This window comes from Girardinichthys multiradiatus, chromosome 1, assembly GCF_021462225.1.
Source record: "Girardinichthys multiradiatus isolate DD_20200921_A chromosome 1, DD_fGirMul_XY1, whole genome shotgun sequence".
Lineage (NCBI taxonomy): Eukaryota > Metazoa > Chordata > Actinopteri > Cyprinodontiformes > Goodeidae > Girardinichthys > Girardinichthys multiradiatus.
In genome coordinates this window covers 43387739-43408678 of record NC_061794.1, presented here as the reverse complement: position 1 = coordinate 43408678, position 20940 = coordinate 43387739, and the positions used below count along the sequence as shown (strand labels likewise).

At 43.7% G+C, this 20940-nt stretch overlaps 1 protein-coding gene across 3 annotated transcripts in view; it reads left to right on the top strand.

Moving 5' to 3' along the window:
- pkig (protein kinase (cAMP-dependent, catalytic) inhibitor gamma) overlaps nucleotides 1-20782 on the top strand; it is a 49107-nt gene extending 28325 nt beyond the window's left edge. The window contains exons 1-3 of one of the 3 annotated variants that reach the window (XM_047362262.1): nucleotides 2583-2727; nucleotides 8380-8561; nucleotides 20114-20782. In XM_047362262.1, coding sequence (XP_047218218.1) covers nucleotides 8408-8561; nucleotides 20114-20196 — 237 coding nt within the window. In that variant the 5' untranslated portion in view covers nucleotides 2583-2727; nucleotides 8380-8407 and the 3' untranslated portion in view covers nucleotides 20197-20782. Of the gene's footprint in view, nucleotides 1-2582; nucleotides 2728-7537; nucleotides 7675-8379; nucleotides 8562-20113 lie in introns of those variants that run through there. The other 2 variants (XM_047362250.1, XM_047362254.1) reach the window with 2 other exon arrangements.
- Nucleotides 20783-20940: the final 158 nt, after the last annotated feature.

Sequence of the window (20940 nt, the reverse complement as noted above, 5' to 3'; positions counted from 1 at the left end):
TGGTACTCGACCGGAAAAGGGTGGCTTGTCCTCTTCAGGTTGGAGGGGAGTTCCTGCCTCAAGTGGAGGAGTTTAAGTATCTCGGGGTCTTGTTCACGAGTGAGGGAAGAATGGAGCGGGAGATCGACAGACGGATCGGTGCGGCTGCCACAGTAATGGGGGCGCTGTGCCGGTCCATTGTGGTGAAGAGAGAGCTGAGCCGAAAAGCAAAGCTCTCAATTTACTGGTCGGTCTACGTTCCTACCCTCACCTATGGCCATGAACTTTGGGTCATGACCGAAAGAACGAGATCACGGATACAAGCGGTTGAAATGAGCTTCCTCCGTAGGGTGGCCGGGCACTCCCTTAGAGATAGGGCGAGGAGCTCGGCCATCCGGGAGGGGCTCGGAGTAGAGCCGCTGCTCCTCCACATCGAGAGGAGCCAGTTGAGGTGGCTCGGGCATCTATACCGGATGCCTCCTGGACGCCTTCCTCGGGAGGTGTTCCAGGCACGTCCCAGCGGGAGGAGGCCCAGGGGACAGCCCAGGACACGCTGGAGGGACTATGTCTCTCGGCTGGCCTGGGAACGCCTTGGGCTCCCCCTGGAGGAACTGGAGGAAGGTGTCTGGAAAGAGGGACGTCTGGGCGTCTCTGCTGAGTCTGCTGCCCCCGCGACCCGGTCCTGGATAAGCGGAAGACGACGAACGAACGAACCTTGGTGTTATTTTTGACCAGGACATGTCATTTAAATCCCATATTAAACAGGTTTCTAGGATTTCCTTCTTTCAACTCCGGAACATTGCCAAAATTAGAAATATCCTGTCCAGGAATGACGCTGAAAAACTAGTCCATGAATTTGTTACTTCAAGGCTGGACTATTGTAATTCGTTACTATCAGGATGTCCACAAAGAGCAGTTAAAAGCCTTCAGCTGATTCAAAATGCTGCAGCAAGAGTTCTGATGAAAATTAAAAAGAGAGATCATATTTCTCCTATTTTAGCTTCCCTTCATTGGCTCCTTGTTAAATCCAGAATAGAATTTAAAATGTTCCTCCTCACATATAAAGCCCTTAATGATCTAGCTCCATCATACATCAGAGATCTGATTGTTCCATGCGTTCCTAACAGAGCACTTTGTTCTGAGACTGCAGGTTTACTGGTGGTTCCTAGAGTCTCTAGAAGTAGAATGGGAGGCAGATCCTTTAGTTATCAGACTCCTCTCCTGTGGAACCAGCTCCCAGTTTTAGTCCGTGAGGCAGACACCCTGTCTACTTTTAAGGCTAGGATTAAAACTTTCCTTTTTGATAAAGCTTATAGTTAGAGTGGCTTAGGTTATCCTGAGCTATCTCTGTAGTTATGCTGCTGTAGGCTTAGGCTGCTGGAGGAAATAATGACCACTTTCACCCTTTTCGCTACATTCTCACACTACTCTCAAATTTTGCATTATTTTCTGTTATTTCAGTTTTTAACTTTATGTTCTCTCTCTTTTCTCTTCCTAGAAGCTACACCTGGCCTGACTTTGTGTCTACCTGTAACACCTTTCTGGAGAGGGGCATCGTTCAAGCTTCTGCTGGCAACAACTTAATGCTCACCCTCTACCGATGATCCACATGGCCCTGTCTTTCAGTGTTTAACCCTTTCTCTCTCCTAGACATGGCAATTGACTGAGCTTTTACTGTGACTAATTATATGTGCTCTCTTTCAGACTCTAACCTTGAAAACTGGCTCAGAGTTGATCTGTTCTTTCTTTCTAGATGAAACGACTAAAGGAGCTACATCCATTAACATTTACTTTTCCTTCCCATAGAAAGGACTCCTGGATCAGTGCTTCTTTGTTCTCTTTGTGTCTCTGCTCTGTTCTCTCAAACCCCCAGTGGGTCGTGGCAGATGGCCGCTCACACTGAGCCTGGTTCTGTTGGAGGTTTCTTCCTGTTAATAGGGAGTTTTTCCTCTCCACTGTTGCTACATGCATGCTCAGTATGAGGGATTGCTGCAAAGTCAACGCCAGTGACTGTCCACTGTCTCTACATGCTCATCCAGGAGGAGTGAATGCTGCAAATCACTGACTGGATGCAATCTGCTGGGTTTCCTTAGACAGAAAAACTTTTTGTCCAATTTCAATAAATAACTAAATCTGCCTGCACTCTTCAATGGTTAGGATTAATTGGAATGTATGAACCTGACTGTTGTGAAGTGCCTTGAGACAACATGTGTTGTGAATTGGCGCTATATAAATAAACTGAATTGAATTGAATTGAAGATTTGAAGGTGCCAGGGAGAGGAGAAAAAAGGTCCTGAAAACAATTTTTTTTTTTTACTTTCAGAAGTTTTCACAGTTCCTATGTAAAAGGGCTGCTGCAGAGGAAAACGCAGCTGTGTCCAAAGATGCAATTCGTCAGGGGAAATTAGGTCCTACACCCAGCCTGGATCCCAAAAGAAGAGGAAGGATGTGGGGCAAATATACAAACCGCACTGAATGGTCAGGGCTCTTATTTATTCATGAGAGGAAAGCCGGAGAGAAACAACAATGCTAACCCCGGTGAGGAAATACAGCTCCCTCGTGTCTGAAACAGGCTAGCTGTCGACCAAATCGTTCCTGCATCTTCTTAAGGAGGTTTGAGAGGCAGCGAGCACTAGTGTCTGTAACACTTGGCACTGCAGTAGGAATGGATTTGCATGAATTTGTCTGAAGTAGTTTGGGTCTGTCTGTAGGCAGACGGGAGCTGAAGACGCAACTTTGTTCTCTTTGGTAAGAAAATGGTCTGATGATAACTTCTTGCTGTGTTTTTGTACTCTTTGTTGCATCGTTTCTTGAAAAGTTTTTATACATTGCAAGCTGTTCTATAGTTGGTTTGCACATAAATCAAATGCTCTCTGAAATGTTATGAGGGCAGATCTGTGATCCTCATCCTCCCTAACTATTTAACTAAGGAATAATCACTTCTAAAACTGGTAAATGGATATAGATGTTGCTTGCAATAAGACTGCTGCAGCTACCTATTATAAATCAAGTGAAGAACCAGTGAAAAATTTCAGTTCCTAAGACAGGCAGGTAACCCTCATTCACGTGGAGAATATCTGCCTCATCAGTAATCGCTGCCAAAATAGTCGACAGCCCTGAAATTGGTTTGCTGGATGGCTCTAATGGACAGCCAAATCAGCAAAGAAGCCAGTCTCAGCTTAGCTTATTGCAGATAATACAAGTTTATTACGCACAAATCAGGCTTAAAAGGCTCCAGTGGGACAGAAGTGAGCCTGTGTCTCTAATGGGTGCGGTGTGTGAAGCTGCTCTGACTCATATTCCCCCAGTGATCCTAAAGGTTTTTTGTGTCTCCATGCCAGAAGCGCATAGAGATACAGTTTCTTGTCACCTTGCAGGTATGGTCGCTGTATATGTTCAAACGCGTCACGGCAGAGAGCCTTTTGAATGTTAATGCAGTTTGTTTAGGCTCTGTGTTCCACTTTCTTTCAGTACCTAACAGGGATTGGACAGTATGATATGCCCACAGACCACTTTCACAGCATTAACACAAGAAAATAACACAATAACTATAGCTTGATCTAATTGCTCTAATTTAAAGCAGAGCAAATGTTAGTCATATCAATCTAGTTATCAAAATAACTAGAGATACACCAATCAGTATATCTGAACTTGTTTTTGTAAAACTTTAACCTGCTGTTTATGGCCATTTCTGATTTCTCTTTAAGAACTATAATAAAAGAAACCCTTCAAAATATTTTTTCAGTCAACATCACCATTATGTGACAGATGTCGCTATAAAACAAGATTTTACTGAATTTCTTAATAGCGGCACACATTAGCAATTACCTTAGCTAGCATCACAAAAACAGCATCTTTGTGTGTATTCCCTATATCCAAACTTTTGTTTCAAACAACCGCTAACATGTCCAAATCCAGCATGTTCTATGACAGATGGGGTTGAAACCTTAAAAGGATTAAAAACAAGAACAACTGTTGTACTCTGATCAGCCTTCTTGCTATGTACTGAAAGTGTTGCTCTCTCTCGCTCTCATGCAGCCTGAATGAACCACAGACATGTCTCAACATATGGAAAATAGTTTTGTTTCACATAACTTCACATCTGTTTTTTCCTCTGACTTTATTTTAAACACTTTACGGGTACTGGAAATAGAAGACTTACAGATAATAGAAACTTTGACTTTTTCATTCAGTAACATCATTCAAAACAAAGAGTGTTTAAGCCAAATATTCAGCCAATAATAACAACATACTAATATTACAGTTTTCTTCTAACAGTAATATCTCACCTAGTTTGGCCTACAGTAGTAGTTATGTAATCTATGCCATAGATTTATTTTAATTTAGACTTCTCTTGATACTCTAAAGCCAAAAAATGTATAACGCAAAATAGCTGAATTTTGTATTTGTTTTAAAGTGTTTATTGCTCAGTTTATACCTTTTTGCCGCTCAGCCCACTGAAAAAGCAACTACTATATTTTGCTGCTTAATTCATACCTTTCTGTCTATAAATACCAGTTCACAGCAAATGTGGAGTTTTGCAAGACAGTCATGGCTTTTGTACAGAAACATAATCAAGATTCAAATTCAACCACACACATTCCGATTCAATCCCAGTTGTAAGCTAGTGCAGTCAAGTTTAGTTAATCATGAGAGTTGGTAAAAAACATTGAGTCATTGATTTATATTAATATGCCTTCTCCTGAACAAGCATGTGGGGATATTGGGCAGTTGATTACATCAAGTCAATGACTTTCAACAACTTTGCAGCATGTTGAAAAAGCATGTAGCGACAGTGGAAAGGATCGATGCCCTTTTAACAGGAAGAGACCTCCAGCGGAGCCCTGCTTAGTCCGATATTGGGGGTTTGAGATTGACAGATTGGGGATATCAAAAAAGAACAAAAGCTTTGATCCTGCAGCACTTTCTATGTTAAAGAAAAAGTAAACAGAGTTAATAGCAGAGTTCAAACCGGTTTTACCCTAATAGGAGTGATAGGTGGCACTCCTTTAGTTGCCATGCTATACACGTTTGTGTTTTTCATGACCGGAAATATTGCTGCTGCCTTTCAGCTAGCTCACTGGCAGTGCACAGGTATCAATGGGGGAGGGGCAGCACTCCAAACAACTGCAGACAACTTTAACTACAGGTTTCTCTGGTGTCTTGACAGGACTTTAAATAAAGGAACAATATGACAGTAAATGTTTGTGGTTATCTTGTATAAAATCTTGGTATACCTTGATCCCGCTGACTGGCCCTAGACTAGAATTTGAGCAGCCATGAAGACTGACTTCTCATTTCCATACTACAGGATATACCTGACCTTTTGAAATTGGGGTTTTCCTGGAATGATTCCAGTTTTGGAACATATGTAGTTAAGGGCAGGAAGGAGATGTGTGTAAGAGAGGGAGGGTGAGGTGGGATCAGCCAATAGGCTGAGCTGCACTGAGTTTACCTTTGAGGGTTGGGTTATTATTGTGTGTGGAAACCTACACTGGTGACATTTGCCGTGTGGTGGAGTTTCCAGTTGCAGCTGTTGTTTCTCCCTGTATACTCCCAGGGGCTTTACACCTAATTGGACATGGTATATAAAATGTAGCTAGACATAAATGTGAAGGCTCCGTTTAACATATAACGAGAACATATTGTTTTTAAATGTTTGTCGTTTGTTTAGATGTTTGACTAGACCTGCAACATTAAATCCATTATTGGCAAGAGGGAAAGGGTGCACATTTGATTAAATATTAATAGTTTTTATGTTTAGCAATGAAACATCTGGATATTACAAGTTTTTAATTCCTTTAAAAAGTAAATTTCATGAGACTTCCTGATTTACTTTGACAAAACATTATTTTAATAGCAGCAGGTGAACCATAAGAACAATAACAACCAGGTAAGGAGCAAGACACAAAAACATCTTCATCATTACAGTTACCTTCATGAAAACTGGAAATAAAATCTGTTTTTGCCCTGTAACACAACACTGTTAAGGTGCATCTATCACGGCTGAGTCCAAGCACTCAAACAGAGAAAAGAGTAACTGCATGCTGAAGATGGATCATCATCACCATCATCATCATGCTTCTTCCATGGAAACCTGTTAATGATCTTGGGGTTGCAATTGATCCACATGTGCAGGCAAGCCAACTAATTAAACAAACAAATTGCAATTAGATGAGAGTCCAATAATCCACTTAACAACCGGGCAAGTGGAGACGCACCAGTGCAACAAAGCACTGCAGGAGTCAATGTTTCTCGTCATAAATCTCTCTGTGAAACCTTTACACACTTACACTCTAAGTATTGTTGTAGAGGCATTTTATGTTGCAGGAAACGGAACAAAAATCATGAAGACATGTCTTTCAGTGAATGTTTGGTCCTCTGTCTGTAATATTCTTAAAGGTGTTTCTGTAGAGATCTGTGGTGCAGGAAGACGGTATAATACTGCGTTCCATTAGTCTTGGGCCCAGGAGTGGTGTCACATCAGAGATTATTACAGTTGGATATTTGCTATGTGTTGTGCATGAGTCTTGGCTCACCAATAATTGCTGTATGCATTTAGAAATTAAAAAGCATGTTCCCAAATAGATTGTACAGTTTTACGTGTGCCACTGGTTTGATGAGATGGAAATAAAGTTTATTCCCCCACGTTCATCATTTTCTTTGCCCTGCAGCCATGTTAAATGTGGTGGGTAGAAAAGGCGTCAGATGGGAACATGGAGATCTACCTAACATAATTGTAGCAATGTATTCTGAAATGTTTTGACATGCAATTTAGGATTTTCCTGGCTTGTGCTGTTGAATTATACAGAAAGTTCAGGATTTTTAAAGATCATGTCTGACCATTTAACTGGTATGTTTTTTTAATATTAAAAAAAGGGCATCAAATGCATGCTGTTGAGGCATTTCTAGACCAGAAGTAGTTCCAAGTTGCTGATGTATTCAATAAATAAGAGAAGAAATTCAAGTTTTCAATGTTTGACCTGCTGATCACTGATCAGATCCAATCAAGGGAAAATTGTCCCCTTCTCATTTCTGGAGGATAACTAGTCATTTTGAAAACCACAGCAGTATAATGGTTATAGCTTCATCTGTTTGACCCCCTCAGGTCGTGGACGAGGCTTTTCAGTGAGAGCCTCCCATTGTGTTTTGGCTCAGTAAAGATCATACTGCCTGTTTTTTTAAGATCACAGTATTATCTGTGGATCATACCACCATCAGCAGCCGGGAATACAAAGTGGCTCTTGTGTATTTGTAGGAGCACTGGGGGAAAATGCCAGCCGTCCACAACTCTGTGACATTTCCAGAGTTAACACTCTGTTACCTACAGAGCCTCCCCCAGTTACTCAAACGGTATCGGCTGCTGAACGCTCACAGACTGACCTCCAAAGCTTAGTTTTTTTTTTAACAGACTGCACATAAATACTGTAGGTGTGACCGTAAAAACACTGGTTTCTTTTAAAATGGGAATTTCAGTGAAAGAGTTGAAGAAGAGTGTGTCAGCATGATGTCATCTCTGTCACCTCCTTTTTATTCCTTTCTTCCTCATTTTATTTAGCGTTCATAGCTCAGCTGTAACTGCGGCTGTAATAAAGAGGAAGTGTCTGACAGTAACGCCTCACATCCATAGTTCCCTGTGCAAACTTACGAGGGGACTTTTAGGGAATACGGAGCAGCTGTGACGACATCTCCAATGTGAGTGGTTTGACCATGTTTTTCTCTTTAAACACACAGACACTTTCTGTTGCTGCTTTTCTCTCTGCAGCAGGTTACTGTTTGTCCTTTCTCTTTGAGGAAAAAGTTTTCATGCTTGGCAGGATTCATGACCTAGATGAAAACAGGAAACAGATGAGGAATGAATTGCTAATAGGTTCCCTTTATTTTATTTTCCTTCTCTGGGGCCACCTCAGCTTGTTGTCAAAGCTCTTTTACTCCGGATTTCCATATTGACTGGAGCTTTATCCACTCCTCCTTTTTAAACGCTGCGTAAGTACCTTTAGGAGAGACAAATGGACTCTGTGAGAGGGGCTGGACTAAAGAAGTGACAGCCCTTTATCCTTTGGTAATTAGGTCAAACAGTTAGGAAAGATGTCAGTGCTTCCACTAGTATCTGTGCAGAAAGGAGAAGGACAATGATTAACATTTTCTGTCCTTTTTTCTTATTGATTCATTCTTAGCTGACCTTCTCTCTTACCCTGCAGATCCTGAGTTTTCTCCTAAATACTGTAGCTCAGCATCATCACTCCAACCAGTAATTATTTGTCTGCTCAGTTTTGCTAAAGTAGTAGTCCACATGACAAGTAGAAAAGTCCTTCTGTGATCAATATAAGAAGACCACAGGGGCTTTGTTTGCATCTTATGACCACTCTGCAGCAGCCCTAACATGTCTCCCTCTCACAGGTGTAATGAGAGCGCTGGTCATGGACAGATGATGGACGTGGAGACGTCGTACTCAGATTTCATCAACTGTGATCGCACAGGCCGCAGGAACGCAGTGCCTGACATCGCAGGGGAGGGGACGGTTGCAGCGAGCACGAGCGAGCTCACCAAAGACATGGCAGAGATGGATCTGAAGGCTGCAGGTGAGTGGAACCTGCGACATCTGTCCAATATCAGTAACTACTGTTGTACTTGCTGTACACCAGCAAATGAGCCTAAATCTACATTTCTACATGCAGAAATTGGGAAAGAAAAAGGCACCCTTTATGATCTGGTCTTTAACAGGTTCTAAGATTATTTAAATCCAGATCTATAGATCTGAAGCCAAAATAGAAAGCCTGTATGAAAATTTTGTAGACCCCTTAATTCAAACTTGTACAATAACCTTTTAAAAACTAGAACTGGAAGCAGTCATTTGCTTTACGACTTTTTCAGTGTTTTTTTTTGTGGCAAATTTTGCCTGTCGGACGGATTCCTACCTGTGATTAAATAAAAGCTTGTGGCTTCAAAAACGAGTCCAAATCATCACCCCTCCACCACCGTTGACTGTTGGTAAGAGGTATTTATGCTTATGTTCTGTATTTGGCTTTTTCCAAATTTGGTGTTTTGCAATGTGGCCAAATATCTCAATTTTTTCTTCTGTCTGAAACAGAACATGGTTACAGGAGTCCTGTAGCATAATCAGACGCAGCTTTGCAAATCCAAATTCTGCTGCCATATTTTTCTGAGTGAAAAGGTTTTTTTCTGTGCAACCTCTCAAAACAAGTCAAACTAGCCTTGTTCTACTGTCCAACAAACATTGATATAGAAATGATGAGAAGCTCTGATGTATAATTTCACCAAAATATTTTTTGAGCAAAAACGTAATAAACTCACAAAAGCCATAACCTAAATGTTACACCTTTAAACTGATCCTATGTTGAAGCACAGTTTGTTTCAGTTGCGTGATTTGCTGTTCTTTGTTTGGAAACCATGCTACACCCTGTTTCCATGCTGCACCCTGTTTTCATGCTGCACCCTGTTTTCATGCTACATGCTGTTTTCATGCTGTCCCCCTGTTTTCATGCTGCACCCTGTTTTCATGCTGTCCCCCTGTTTTCATGCTGTCCCCCTGTTTTCATGCTGCACCCTGTTTTCATGTTGTCCCCCTGTTTTCATGTTGTCCCCCTGTTTTCATTCTGTCCCCCTGTTTTCATGCTGCACCCTGTTTTCATGCTGTCCCCCTGTTTTCATGCTGCACCCTGTTTTCATGCTGTCCCCCTGTTTTCATGCTGCACCCTCTTTTCATGCTGCACCCTGTTTTCATGTTGTCCCCGTGTTTTCATGCTGCACCCTGTTTTCATGCTGTCCCCCTGTTTTCATGCTACACGCTGTTTTCATGCTGCACCCTGTTTTCATGCTGCACCCTGTTTTCATGTTGTCCCCCTGTTTTCATGCTGCACCCTGTTTTCATGCTGTCCCCCTGTTTTCATGCTACACGCTGTTTTCATGCTGCACCCTGTTTTCATGCTGCACCCTGTTTTCATGTTGTCCCCCTGTTTTCATGCTGCACCCTGTTTTCATGTTGTCCCCCTGTTTTCATGTTGTCCCCCTGTTTTCATGTTGTCCCCCTGTTTTCATTCTGTCCCCCTGTTTTCATGCTGCACCCTGTTTTCATGCTGTCCCCCTGTTTTCATGCTGCACCCTGTTTTCATGCTGTCCCCCTGTTTTCATGCTGCACCCTGTTTTCATGCTGCACCCTGTTTTCATGTTGTCCCCCTGTTTTCATGCTGCACCCTGTTTTCATGCTGTCCCCCTGTTTTCATGCTACACGCTGTTTTCATGCTGCACCCTGTTTTCATGCTGCACCCTGTTTTCATGTTGTCCCCCTGTTTTCATGCTGCACCCTGTTTTCATGCTGTCCCCCTGTTTTCATGCTACACGCTGTTTTCATGCTACACGCTGTTTTCATGCTGCACCCTGTTTTCATGCTGCACCTTGTTTTCATGTTGTCCCCCTGTTTTCATGCTGCACCCTGTTTTCATGCTGTCCCCCTGTTTTTATGTTGTCCCCCTGTTTTCATGTTGTCCCCCTGTTTTCATGTTGTCCCCCTGTTTTCATGTTGTCCCCCTGTTTTCATTCTGTCCCCCTGTTTTCATGCTGCACCCTGTTTTCATGCTGTCCACCTGTTTTCATGCTGCACCCTGTTTTCATGCTGTCCCCCTGTTTTCATGCTGCACCCTGTTTTCATGCTGTCCCCCTGTTTTCATGCTGCACCCTGTTTTCATGCTGTCCCCCTGTTTTCATGCTGCACCCTGTTTTCATGCTGTCCCCCTGTTTTCATGCTGCACCCTGTTTTCATGCTGCCCCCCTGTTTTCATGCTGCCCCCCTGTTTTCATGCTGTCCCCCTGTTTTCATACTGTCCCCCTGTTTTCAAACTGTCCCCCTGTTTTCATGCTGCACCCTGTTTTCATGCTGTCCCCGTTTTCATGCTGCACGCTGTTTTCATGCTCTCCCCCTGTTTTCATGCTGTCCCCCTGTTTTCATGCCGCACCCTGTTTTCATGCCGCACCCTGTTTTCATGCCGCACCCTGTTTTCATGCCGCACCCTGTTTTCATGCGGCACCCTGTTTTCATGCTGTCCCCCTGTTTTCATGCTGCACCCTGTTTTCATGCTGTCCCCCTGTTTTCATGCCGCACCCTGTTTTCATGCTGCACCCTGTTTTCATGCTGCACCTTGTTTTCATGCTGTCCCCCTGTTTTCATGCTGCACCCTGTTTTCATGCTGTCCCCCTGTTTTCATGCTGCACCCTGTTTTCATGCTGTCCCCCTGTTTTCATGCTGCACCCTGTTTTCATGCTGTCCCCCTGTTTTCATGCTGCACCCTGTTTTCATGCTGCCCCCCTGTTTTCATGCTGCCCCCCTGTTTTCATGCTGTCCCCCTGTTTTCATACTGTCCCCCTGTTTTCATGCTGAACCCTGTTTTCATGCTGTCCCCCTGTTTTCATGCTGTCCCCCTGTTTTCATGCTGTCCCCCTGTTTTCATGCTGCACCCTGTTTTCATGTTGTCCCCCTGTTTTCATGCTGCACCCTGTTTTCATGCTGTCCCCCTGTTTTCATGTTGTCCCCCTGTTTTCATGTTGTCCCCCTGTTTTCATGTTGTCCCCCTGTTTTCATGTTGTCCCCCTGTTTTCATTCTGTCCCCCTGTTTTCATGCTGCACCCTGTTTTCATGCTGTCCCCCTGTTTTCATGCTGCACCCTATTTTCATGCTGTCCCCCTGTTTTCATGCTGCACCCTGTTTTCATGCTGTCCCCCTGTTTTCATGCTGCACCCTGTTTTCATACTGTCCCCCTGTTTTCAAACTGTCCCCCTGTTTTCATGCTGCACCCTGTTTTCATGCTGTCCCCGTTTTCATGCTGCACCCTGTTTTCATGCTGTCCCCCTGTTTTCATGCTGTCCCCCTGTTTTCATGCCGCACCCTGTTTTCATGCCGCACACTGTTTTCATGCCGCACCCTGTTTTCATGCTGCACCCTGTTTTCATGCTGTCCCCCTGTTTTCATGCTGCACCCTGTTTTCATGCTGTCCCCCTGTTTTCATGCCGCACCCTGTTTTCATGCCGCACCCTGTTTTCATGCTGCACCCTGTTTTCATGCTGTCCCCCTGTTTTCATGCTGCACCCTTTTTTCATGCTGTCCCCCTGTTTTCATGCTGCACCCTGTTTTCATGCTGTCCCCCTGTTTTCATGCTGCACCCTGTTTTCATGCAGTCCCCCTGTTTTCATGCTGCACCCTGTTTTCATGCTGTCCCCCTGTTTTCATGCTGCACCCTGTTTTCATGCTGTCCCCCTGTTTTCATGCTGCACCCTGTTTTCATGCTGTCCCCCTGTTTTCATGCTGCACCCTGTTTTCATGCTGTCCCCCTGTTTTCATGCTGCACCCTATTTTCATGCTGTCCCCCTGTTTTCATGCTGCACCCTGTTTTCATGCTGCCCCCCTGTTTTCATGCTGTCCCCCTGTTTTCATGCTGCACCCTGTTTTCATGCTGTCCCCCTGTTTTCATACTGTCCCCCTGTTTTCAAACTGTCCCCCTGTTTTCATGCTGTCCCCCTGTTTTCATGCTGCACACTGTTTTCATGCTGCACCCTGTTTTCATGCTGCCCCCCTGTTTTCATGCTGCACCCTGTTTTCATGCTGCCCCCCTGTTTTCATGCTGCACCCTGTTTTCATGCTGTCCCCCTGTTTTCATACTGTCCCCCTGTTTTCATACTGTCCCCCTGTTTTCAAACTGTCCCCCTGTTTTCATGCTGCACCCCGTTTTCATGCTGTCCCCCTGTTTTCATGCTGCACCCTGTTTTCATGCTGTCCCCCTGTTTTCATACTGTCCCCCTGTTTTCAAACTGTCCCCCTGTTTTCATGCTGCACCATGTTTTCATGCTGTCCCCCTGTTTTCATGCCGCACCCTGTTTTCATGCTGTCCCCCTGTTTTCATGCTGCACCCTGTTTTCATGCTGTCCCCCTGTTTTCATGCTGCACCCTGTTTTCATGCTGCACCCTGTTTTCATGCTGCCCCCCTGTTTTCATGCTGTCCCCCTGTTTTCATGCTGCACCCTGTTTTCATGCTGCACCCTGTTTTCATGCTGTCCCCGTTTTCATGCTGCACCCTGTTTTCATGCTGTCCCCCTGTTTTCATGCTGTCCCCCTGTTTTCATGCCGCACCCTGTTTTCATGCTGCACCCTGTTTTCATGCTGCACCCTGTTTTCATGCTGCACCCTGTTTTCATGCTGTCCCCCTGTTTTCATACTGTCCCCCTGTTTTCATACTGTCCCCCTGTTTTCAAACTGTCCCCCTGTTTTCATGCTGCACCCTGTTTTCATGCTGTCCCCGTTTTCATGCTGCACCCTGTTTTCATGCTGTCCCCGTTTTCATGCTGTCCCCCTGTTTTCATGCCGCACCCTGTTTTCATGCTGTCCCCCTGTTTTCATGCCGCTCCCTGTTTTCATGCTGCACTCTGTTTTCATGCTGCACCCTGTTTTCATGTTGTCCCCCTGTTTTCATGCTGCACCATGTTTTCATGCTGTCCCCCTGTTTTCATGCTACATCATGTTTTCATGCTGCACTGTTTTCATGCTGCACCCTGTTTTCATGCTGTCCCCCTGTTTTCATGCTGCACCCTGTTTTCATGCTGTCCCCCTGTTTTCATACTGTCCCCCTGTTTTCAAACTGTCCCCCTGTTTTCATGCTGCACCCTGTTTTCATGCTGTCCCCGTTTTCATGCTGCACCCTGTTTTCATGCTGTCCCCCTGTTTTCATGCTGTCCCCCTGTTTTCATGCCGCACCCTGTTTTCATGCTGCACCCTGTTTTCATGCTGCACCCTGTTTTCATGCTGCACCCTGTTTTCATGCTGTCCCCCTGTTTTCATACTGTCCCCCTGTTTTCATACTGTCCCCCTGTTTTCAAACTGTCCCCCTGTTTTCATGCTGCACCCTGTTTTCATGCTGTCCCCGTTTTCATGCTGCACCCTGTTTTCATGCTGTCCCCCTGTTTTCATGCTGTCCCCCTGTTTTCATGCCGCACCCTGTTTTCATGCCGCACCCTGTTTTCATGCTGCACTCTGTTTTCATGCTGCACCCTGTTTTCATGTTGTCCCCCTGTTTTCATGCTGCACCATGTTTTCATGCTGTCCCCCTGTTTTCATGCTACATCATGTTTTCATGCTGCACTGTTTTCATGCGTCACCCTGTTTTCATGCTGTCCCCCTGTTTTCATGCTGCACCCTGTTTTCATGCTGTCCCCCTGTTTTCATGCTGCACCTTATTTTCATGCTGCCCCCCTGTTTTCATGCTGTCCCCCTGTTTTCATGCTGCACCCTGTTTTCATGCTGCACCCCTGTTTTCATGCTGCACCCTGTTTTCATGATGTCCCCTGTTTTCATGCTGCACCCTGTTTTCATGCTGTCCCCCTGTTTTCATGCTGCACCCTGTTTTCCTGCTACACTCTGTTTTCATGCTGCACCGTTTTCATGCTACGTCCTGTTTTCCTGCTACACTCTGTTTTCATGCTGCACCGTTTTCATACTGCACTCTGTTTTCATGCTGCACCCTGTTTTCATGCTACATCATGTTTTCATGCTACACCCTGTTTTCCTGCTACACTCTGTTTTCATGCTGCACCCTGTTTTCATGCTTCACCCTGTTTTCATTCTGTCCCCCTGTTTTCATGCTGCACCCTGTTTTCATGCTGTCCCCCTGTTTTCATGTTGTCCCCCTGTTTTCATGCTTCACCCTGTTTTCATGCTTCACCCTGTTTTCATTCTGTCCCCCTGTTTTCATGCTGCACCCTGTTTTCATGCTGTCCCCCTGTTTTCATGTTGTCCCCCTGTTTTCATGCTGCACCCTGTTTTCATGCTTCACCCTGTTTTCATTCTGTCCCCCTGTTTTCATGCTTCACCCTGTTTTCATTCTGTCCCCCTGTTTTCATGCTGCACCCTGTTTTCATGCTGCACCCTGTTTTCATGCTGCACCCTGTTTTCATGTTGTCCCTCTTTTTTCATGCTGCACCCTGTTTTCATGCTGCACCATGTTTTCATGCTGTCCCCCTGTTTTTATACTGCACCCTGTTTTCATGCTGTCCCCCTGTTTCATGCTGCACCCTGTTTTCATGCTGTCCCCCTGTTTTCATGTTGTCCCCCTGTTTTCATGCTGCACCCTGTTTTCATGCTGCACCCTGTTTTCATGCTGTCCCCCTGTTTTCATGCTACATCATGTTTTCATGCTACGCCCTGTTTTCCCGCTACACTCTGTTTTCATGCTGCACCCTGTTTTCATGCTACATCATGTTTTCATGCTACGCCCTGTTTTCCTGCTACACCGTTTTCCTGCTACACTCTGTTTTCATGCTGCACCGTTTTCATGCTACGCCCTGTTTTCATGCTGCACCCTGTTTTCATGTTGTCCCTCTTTTTTCATGCTGCACCCTGTTTTCATGCTGCACCCTGTTTTCATGATGTCCCCGGTTTTCATGCTGCACCCTGTTTTCATGCTGTCCCCCTGTTTTCATGCTGCACCCTGTTTTCCTGCTACACTCTGTTTTCATGCTGCACCGTTTTCATACTGCACTCTGTTTTCATGCTGCACCCTGTTTTCATGCTACATCATGTTTTCATGCTATACCCTGTTTTCCTGCTACACTCTGTTTTCATGCTGCACCCTGTTTTCATGCTTCACCCTGTTTTCATTCTGTCCCCCTGTTTTCATGCTGCACCCTGTTTTCATGCTGTCCCCCTGTTTTCATGTTGTCCCCCTGTTTTCATGCTTCACCCTGTTTTCATGCTTCACCCTGTTTTCATTCTGTCCCCCTGTTTTCATGCTGCACCCTGTTTTCATGCTGTCTCCCTGTTTTCATGTTGTCCCCCTGTTTTCATGCTGCACCCTGTTTTCATGCTTCACCCTGTTTTCATTCTGTCCCCCTGTTTTCATGCTTCACCCTGTTTTCATTCTGTCCCCCTGTTTTCATGCTGCACCCTGTTTTCATGCTGCACCCTGTTTTCATGCTGCACCCTGTTTTCATGTTGTCCCTCTTTTTTCATGCTGCACCCTGTTTTCATGCTGCACCATGTTTTCATGCTGTCCCCCTGTTTTCATACTGCACCCTGTTTTCATGCTGTCCCCCTGTTTTCATGCTGCACCCTGTTTTCATGCTGTCCCCCTGTTTTCATGTTGTCCCCCTGTTTTCATGCTGCACCCTGTTTTCATGCTGCACCCTGTTTTCATGCTGTCCCCCTGTTTTCATGCTACATCATGTTTTCATGCTACGCCCTGTTTTCCCGCTACACTCTGTTTTCATGCTGCACCCTGTTTTCATGCTACATCATGTTTTCATGCTACGCCCTGTTTTCCTGCTACACCGTTTTCCTGCTACACTCTGTTTTCATGCTACATCATGTTTTCATGCTACACCATGTTTTCATGCTACGCCCTGTTTTCCTGCTACACCCTGTTTTCCTGCTACACTGTTTTCCTTCTACACTCTGTTTTCATGTTACATCATGTTTTCATGCTACACCCTGTTTTCATGCTACACCCTGTTTTCATGCTGCACTCTGTTGTCATGCCTACACCCTGTTGTCATGCTACATTCTGTTTTCATACTGCACTCTGTTTTCCTGCTACACTTTGTTTTCATGCTACGCCCTGTTTTCATGCTACATCATGTTTTCATGCTACACCCTGTTTTCATGCTACACCCTGTATTCATGCAGTGTTTCCTCCACTGAAAATGTCCTTTTGTTAATTTGGATGTTTGGGCTTCCTTTTTATCTTTATCTCTCTTCTAGACAAATGTAGGAGTTGGTTGGTAAATATAATTGGTCATTATTTCATTCAACTTAACAAAAAAAGTTAAGAAGAAAAGTAACACCAGTGTATGATGCTGCCACCACCATACCTCTCTGTGGGTGTGGTTTTCTTGATGCACAGTCCAGTTCTTGTGCCACATATACTTTTGGAATTATGATTCGAGCTAAAGGATGTGAGCAGGAAAGGTCAGGAAAACCTTACTAGGACAGCTAAGCTTTATTTGCAGTTACTTCTATTGATGTTAGGGATTACCTCAAGAGAACTGAATGTTGAAACTGAATCAAGAGATGCTCAAACAAAAGAAGTCATCTACGTTAAACATGAAAACCCAACCCTAAACAGAGGAGTGGGCCTCAGATTTTATCTTTCTAACACCTACTTTGCATCCTTGACTTTTCTCGCCAGGAGGTTTTACAACAGTTCCCACCTTGGGGCATGTGACCAACACACCTCACACGGAGTCGTTGGAGACATGTTTGGATCGCCGAGCAGCAGCGACCCAAATATTAAGCTGAATAGAGGCTAGGGTCAGTGACTCACCTGTCCTAATCGCCCCCTGGTTACTTTAATAGCACTATTCGTGTGATTGTCCTGACTACAGCTTATCTGATACTTCCAGTCATTTTCTACTAAACTAAAGAGGCCTTTTAGTATGAGAAGTGAAACATCTTCACGAAACAAGAGAAGAAGTCAAGTTGCCTTCAGTTGAAGGATGTGCACCTTTACACAAGCAGGTTATTGCAGGTGTTTTATTTTTCACATTTTCCCCTTGGAAATATCTGCTTATTTTCAGATTAACTGTGATTGACTGAGTGGAAAAAGATTTGAGGAATATTTTTATATGGATGAACTTTTGTTTACATCTATAAAAGCTGGCATTTTAACTGCAGTGTGTACACTTCCACTGCATCTCTCACACAAAAATCAGACTTATCTTTTTTCATGTTTATCATAAGGCAGACACTCTTCAGTCAGATGAAATTATGGATAAACTTGAATAAGATGCAACCCACAGATTTTCAGTGTCAGCACCAGACTACAGCAGAATAATGTGGTTGGAGTATATTGTAACAGTGTATAGATGGAGTATACTATATGTGGCCGTTCGACAAACTCGTCTATAATGTTAAAGGGCTTTCAGGTCTGAAGGCCTTTTTTCTACAGATGATGAAAGATTATTTCAGCTCTGTGCCTTCAGTGAATAGATTAGGAAGATTATTGTGCATCTATTTCACTCCTTCTGGGCCTGCAGCTAAGAGGGATAAAATCAAGAATTGTGCTTCATGTCAATGTCAATTTATTTTCTAATCCACACAGCTTCAAAATTATACAGACAGGATTAAATATATACATACATCACTACTGATATTTTGATAAATGTCCCTTAGGAGGCTGCAGATAAACCAGACACCTTTTGTACCCATCAACACATTTCTGACATAGTTCTGGTTGTAGATATTTGATCATTAGTCTTATCGGAATAGGTGACTTTATTTCAATTATTTGGTCTTATGACAGAAACTCAGCTTTTAAACACAATCTATAAATGTTTAATATTATTAGGGTCAGATGAATTCTTAAAGATCTTTTATGGCCTGCTTTAACCTTTCCAAAACCAGTATGGCTGTGTGCTGGGGATCACACCCGCTGGAACATCCAGTAGTTTCCAGGTGTCACTCACCTGACCCAAAACGTTCATCCTCATATTGATAGAGATTAGTTTTGATCAGGAATAATCAAGAGCTTGTTGTAAGATGCTGGAACATCAGTATCTCTGTCCACACTGGTGTGAATCTAACATCAACGTGAACTGGGGGCATGCTGACCAAGAAGGAAGCCCCTCTCTCTAAAATCAAAAACCTTCAGGCCTGATTTAAAAGTTGCATCTGCTCATGCAGACAAACCAAACGTTTTCTGGAAAAAAGAGTTTTATGCTCAAATGAGAAAAAGACTGAGAATGTTTGGAGGAGTCAAGGAAAGAGTTTTAAATCCAAGAAAACTGTACTTGTTACGCATGGTGGTGGCAGCATCATGGTGAAGGTCTGTTTAGCTGCCTGTTTGAACTGGTGCTTTGCACATCGTGGATGAAGTAATGAAAAAGGAGGTCTATCTCCACCTCAAACCAGCACTTGGACACTGTCGGGTGATCCAAAAAGAAAATGACCCAAAACACAACCCTAAACTATTTTAGAATGGATTAAACAGACTAAAATTAGGCTTCTGAAACGGCCTTGACCGAAAATGTATGGACCGTGCCAAGTTCCTGCCAGGAAACCAGCCACTTTAGGAGTCCTACCAATTTTGCCAAGAATAGTGTTCAAATATCCAGCCAGCATTATGCCAGAACCTTGTTGATGGATACAAAAATTGGGCAGTTTCTCTGCGCCTTGCTAGGACACAACTAACCAGATATTAGTGGTGGTGTATGCATGTATTTAAACCTGTCTGTATCATTTTGATCTTGTAAAGTTCAGTTAAAATCCACAGTAAAGTTATTTGTATAAATTTGTCCACCCATTTCTGGTTTTAAAAATGCATTAAAACTGTGAGTTGAATCCTCAGTCTACCTCCAACAAGAACCAGTCAGAAGAATCATTGAAAGCCAAATAATAATAACGGTTGTATTAAACTTCTGGCCATAGAAAAACAGTATTTCTCTTGATTTTTTTTGTGATCAGAGCTCTTTTCTACATGGAACTTCTTCATGCAGTAGAACTTCAACCTGGAGGGAATTTGAAATCACTTGGGCAGAACCAGGACCTATACAACACTGTGTTTATTTAACCAATCAGAAATCCTAAAGCTTCACTCTAGAATCCTGTTTAAATCCAAAAACGTCCACTTCCTGCTGAGGCCAATTTTGCAGCTGAACTTTTACCGTCCTCTGAGGAGACAATTAAGTAGGCGGGGGCCCTTAGTCTGAGCCAGACCAGTAGAAAACAGCTATTTTCCTAATGATCATTACAGTAATGATGTTTTATAATAATAGAAAGTGTGCAGGTGAGCAGCCCATGCAGGTCTATGGTTTCTCAGCTGTGGCAGTTCACTGTGGCCTCTGTGCTAAATGAGTTGGAACAGCAGCCCTCAATTATTCTACTCTCACTGGTGTCGACTTGCCTTTATATTATTCAAATCTTTCCGCTCTGATGCACTTTTTCATTGTATTATTGTGCACAGACTTCCTTTTTAGTTATGATAGTGTCCCATGACCTGCAGAGATCAGACCAGCTCTTGTGAGAAGGATCATATGTGAAACAGAATCATATCAGGTTGACATTGTGTCGCTGCAGGAAGTTTCTTTCCCAGGATTGTCATGATTCATTTCCTGAATGCATCTATTATTTTTCTCTCTGCAGAAGGAGACCCGGGGGCCTCTCCTGCTCCTGAGGCAGAGGGCTCTACAAGCCAAGACGCCCAGGGAGGCGGGGGCCCGTCCTAAAAAGAACAAGAAATGGAAGCTGCGTGGAGAGGAAGCATAGGAATGTGTGGAGGGACAGAAGGAAATAAACAGGTGGAATATTAGCCGTCCTTTCTGGATCTGAGGACACTTTTGCCCACTGCCAGCCTGTTTGGAGCTTTCCTTGGCCCAAATGTCACCCACGTTTTTTTTTTGTTTTATTTTACTGGACCAGATAGTAACATGGTTTAGAGAACTAAGTGGAAGAGGAAAATGGGATGTTGCTCCTTTTGCTTTATACTCTGTTAGCCATTTGTATTTCCTGACAGGATGAGGAAGCAAAGAAATTTTGGATTATTGCCTGAAGAGAAGGACTGAGCTAAAAAAAATATTTATAACTAAAAACAACGCTCTGGCCTAGAATGGAACTGTGTCATGGATCCGTTATCATCTGTTTGTCACTTTCTTTTCACGTCTGTGTGTGTTTGTGACTCCCTTGTTCCATTTTTCTAGTATCGTCTCCATTTACTGTCAAGTAATGACTTCATATTTATTGCTAAATGTTATAAGTGATAACTTTGTGATAGAACCTTTCTTTGTGTAATAAAATACTGATGAATTACTGTAACATTTGTATGTTTTAAGAGATGATTAACTTTCTTACACAAGGAATTTGTTCAGGCCACGGGTTACTGAAAACTGCCAATATGGGAGCTATAAAAGGTGCTGTGTCCCAGCCAGACGGCTTTAATTAGAACCATAAATATTCCTGAATGCAGCTTTTTG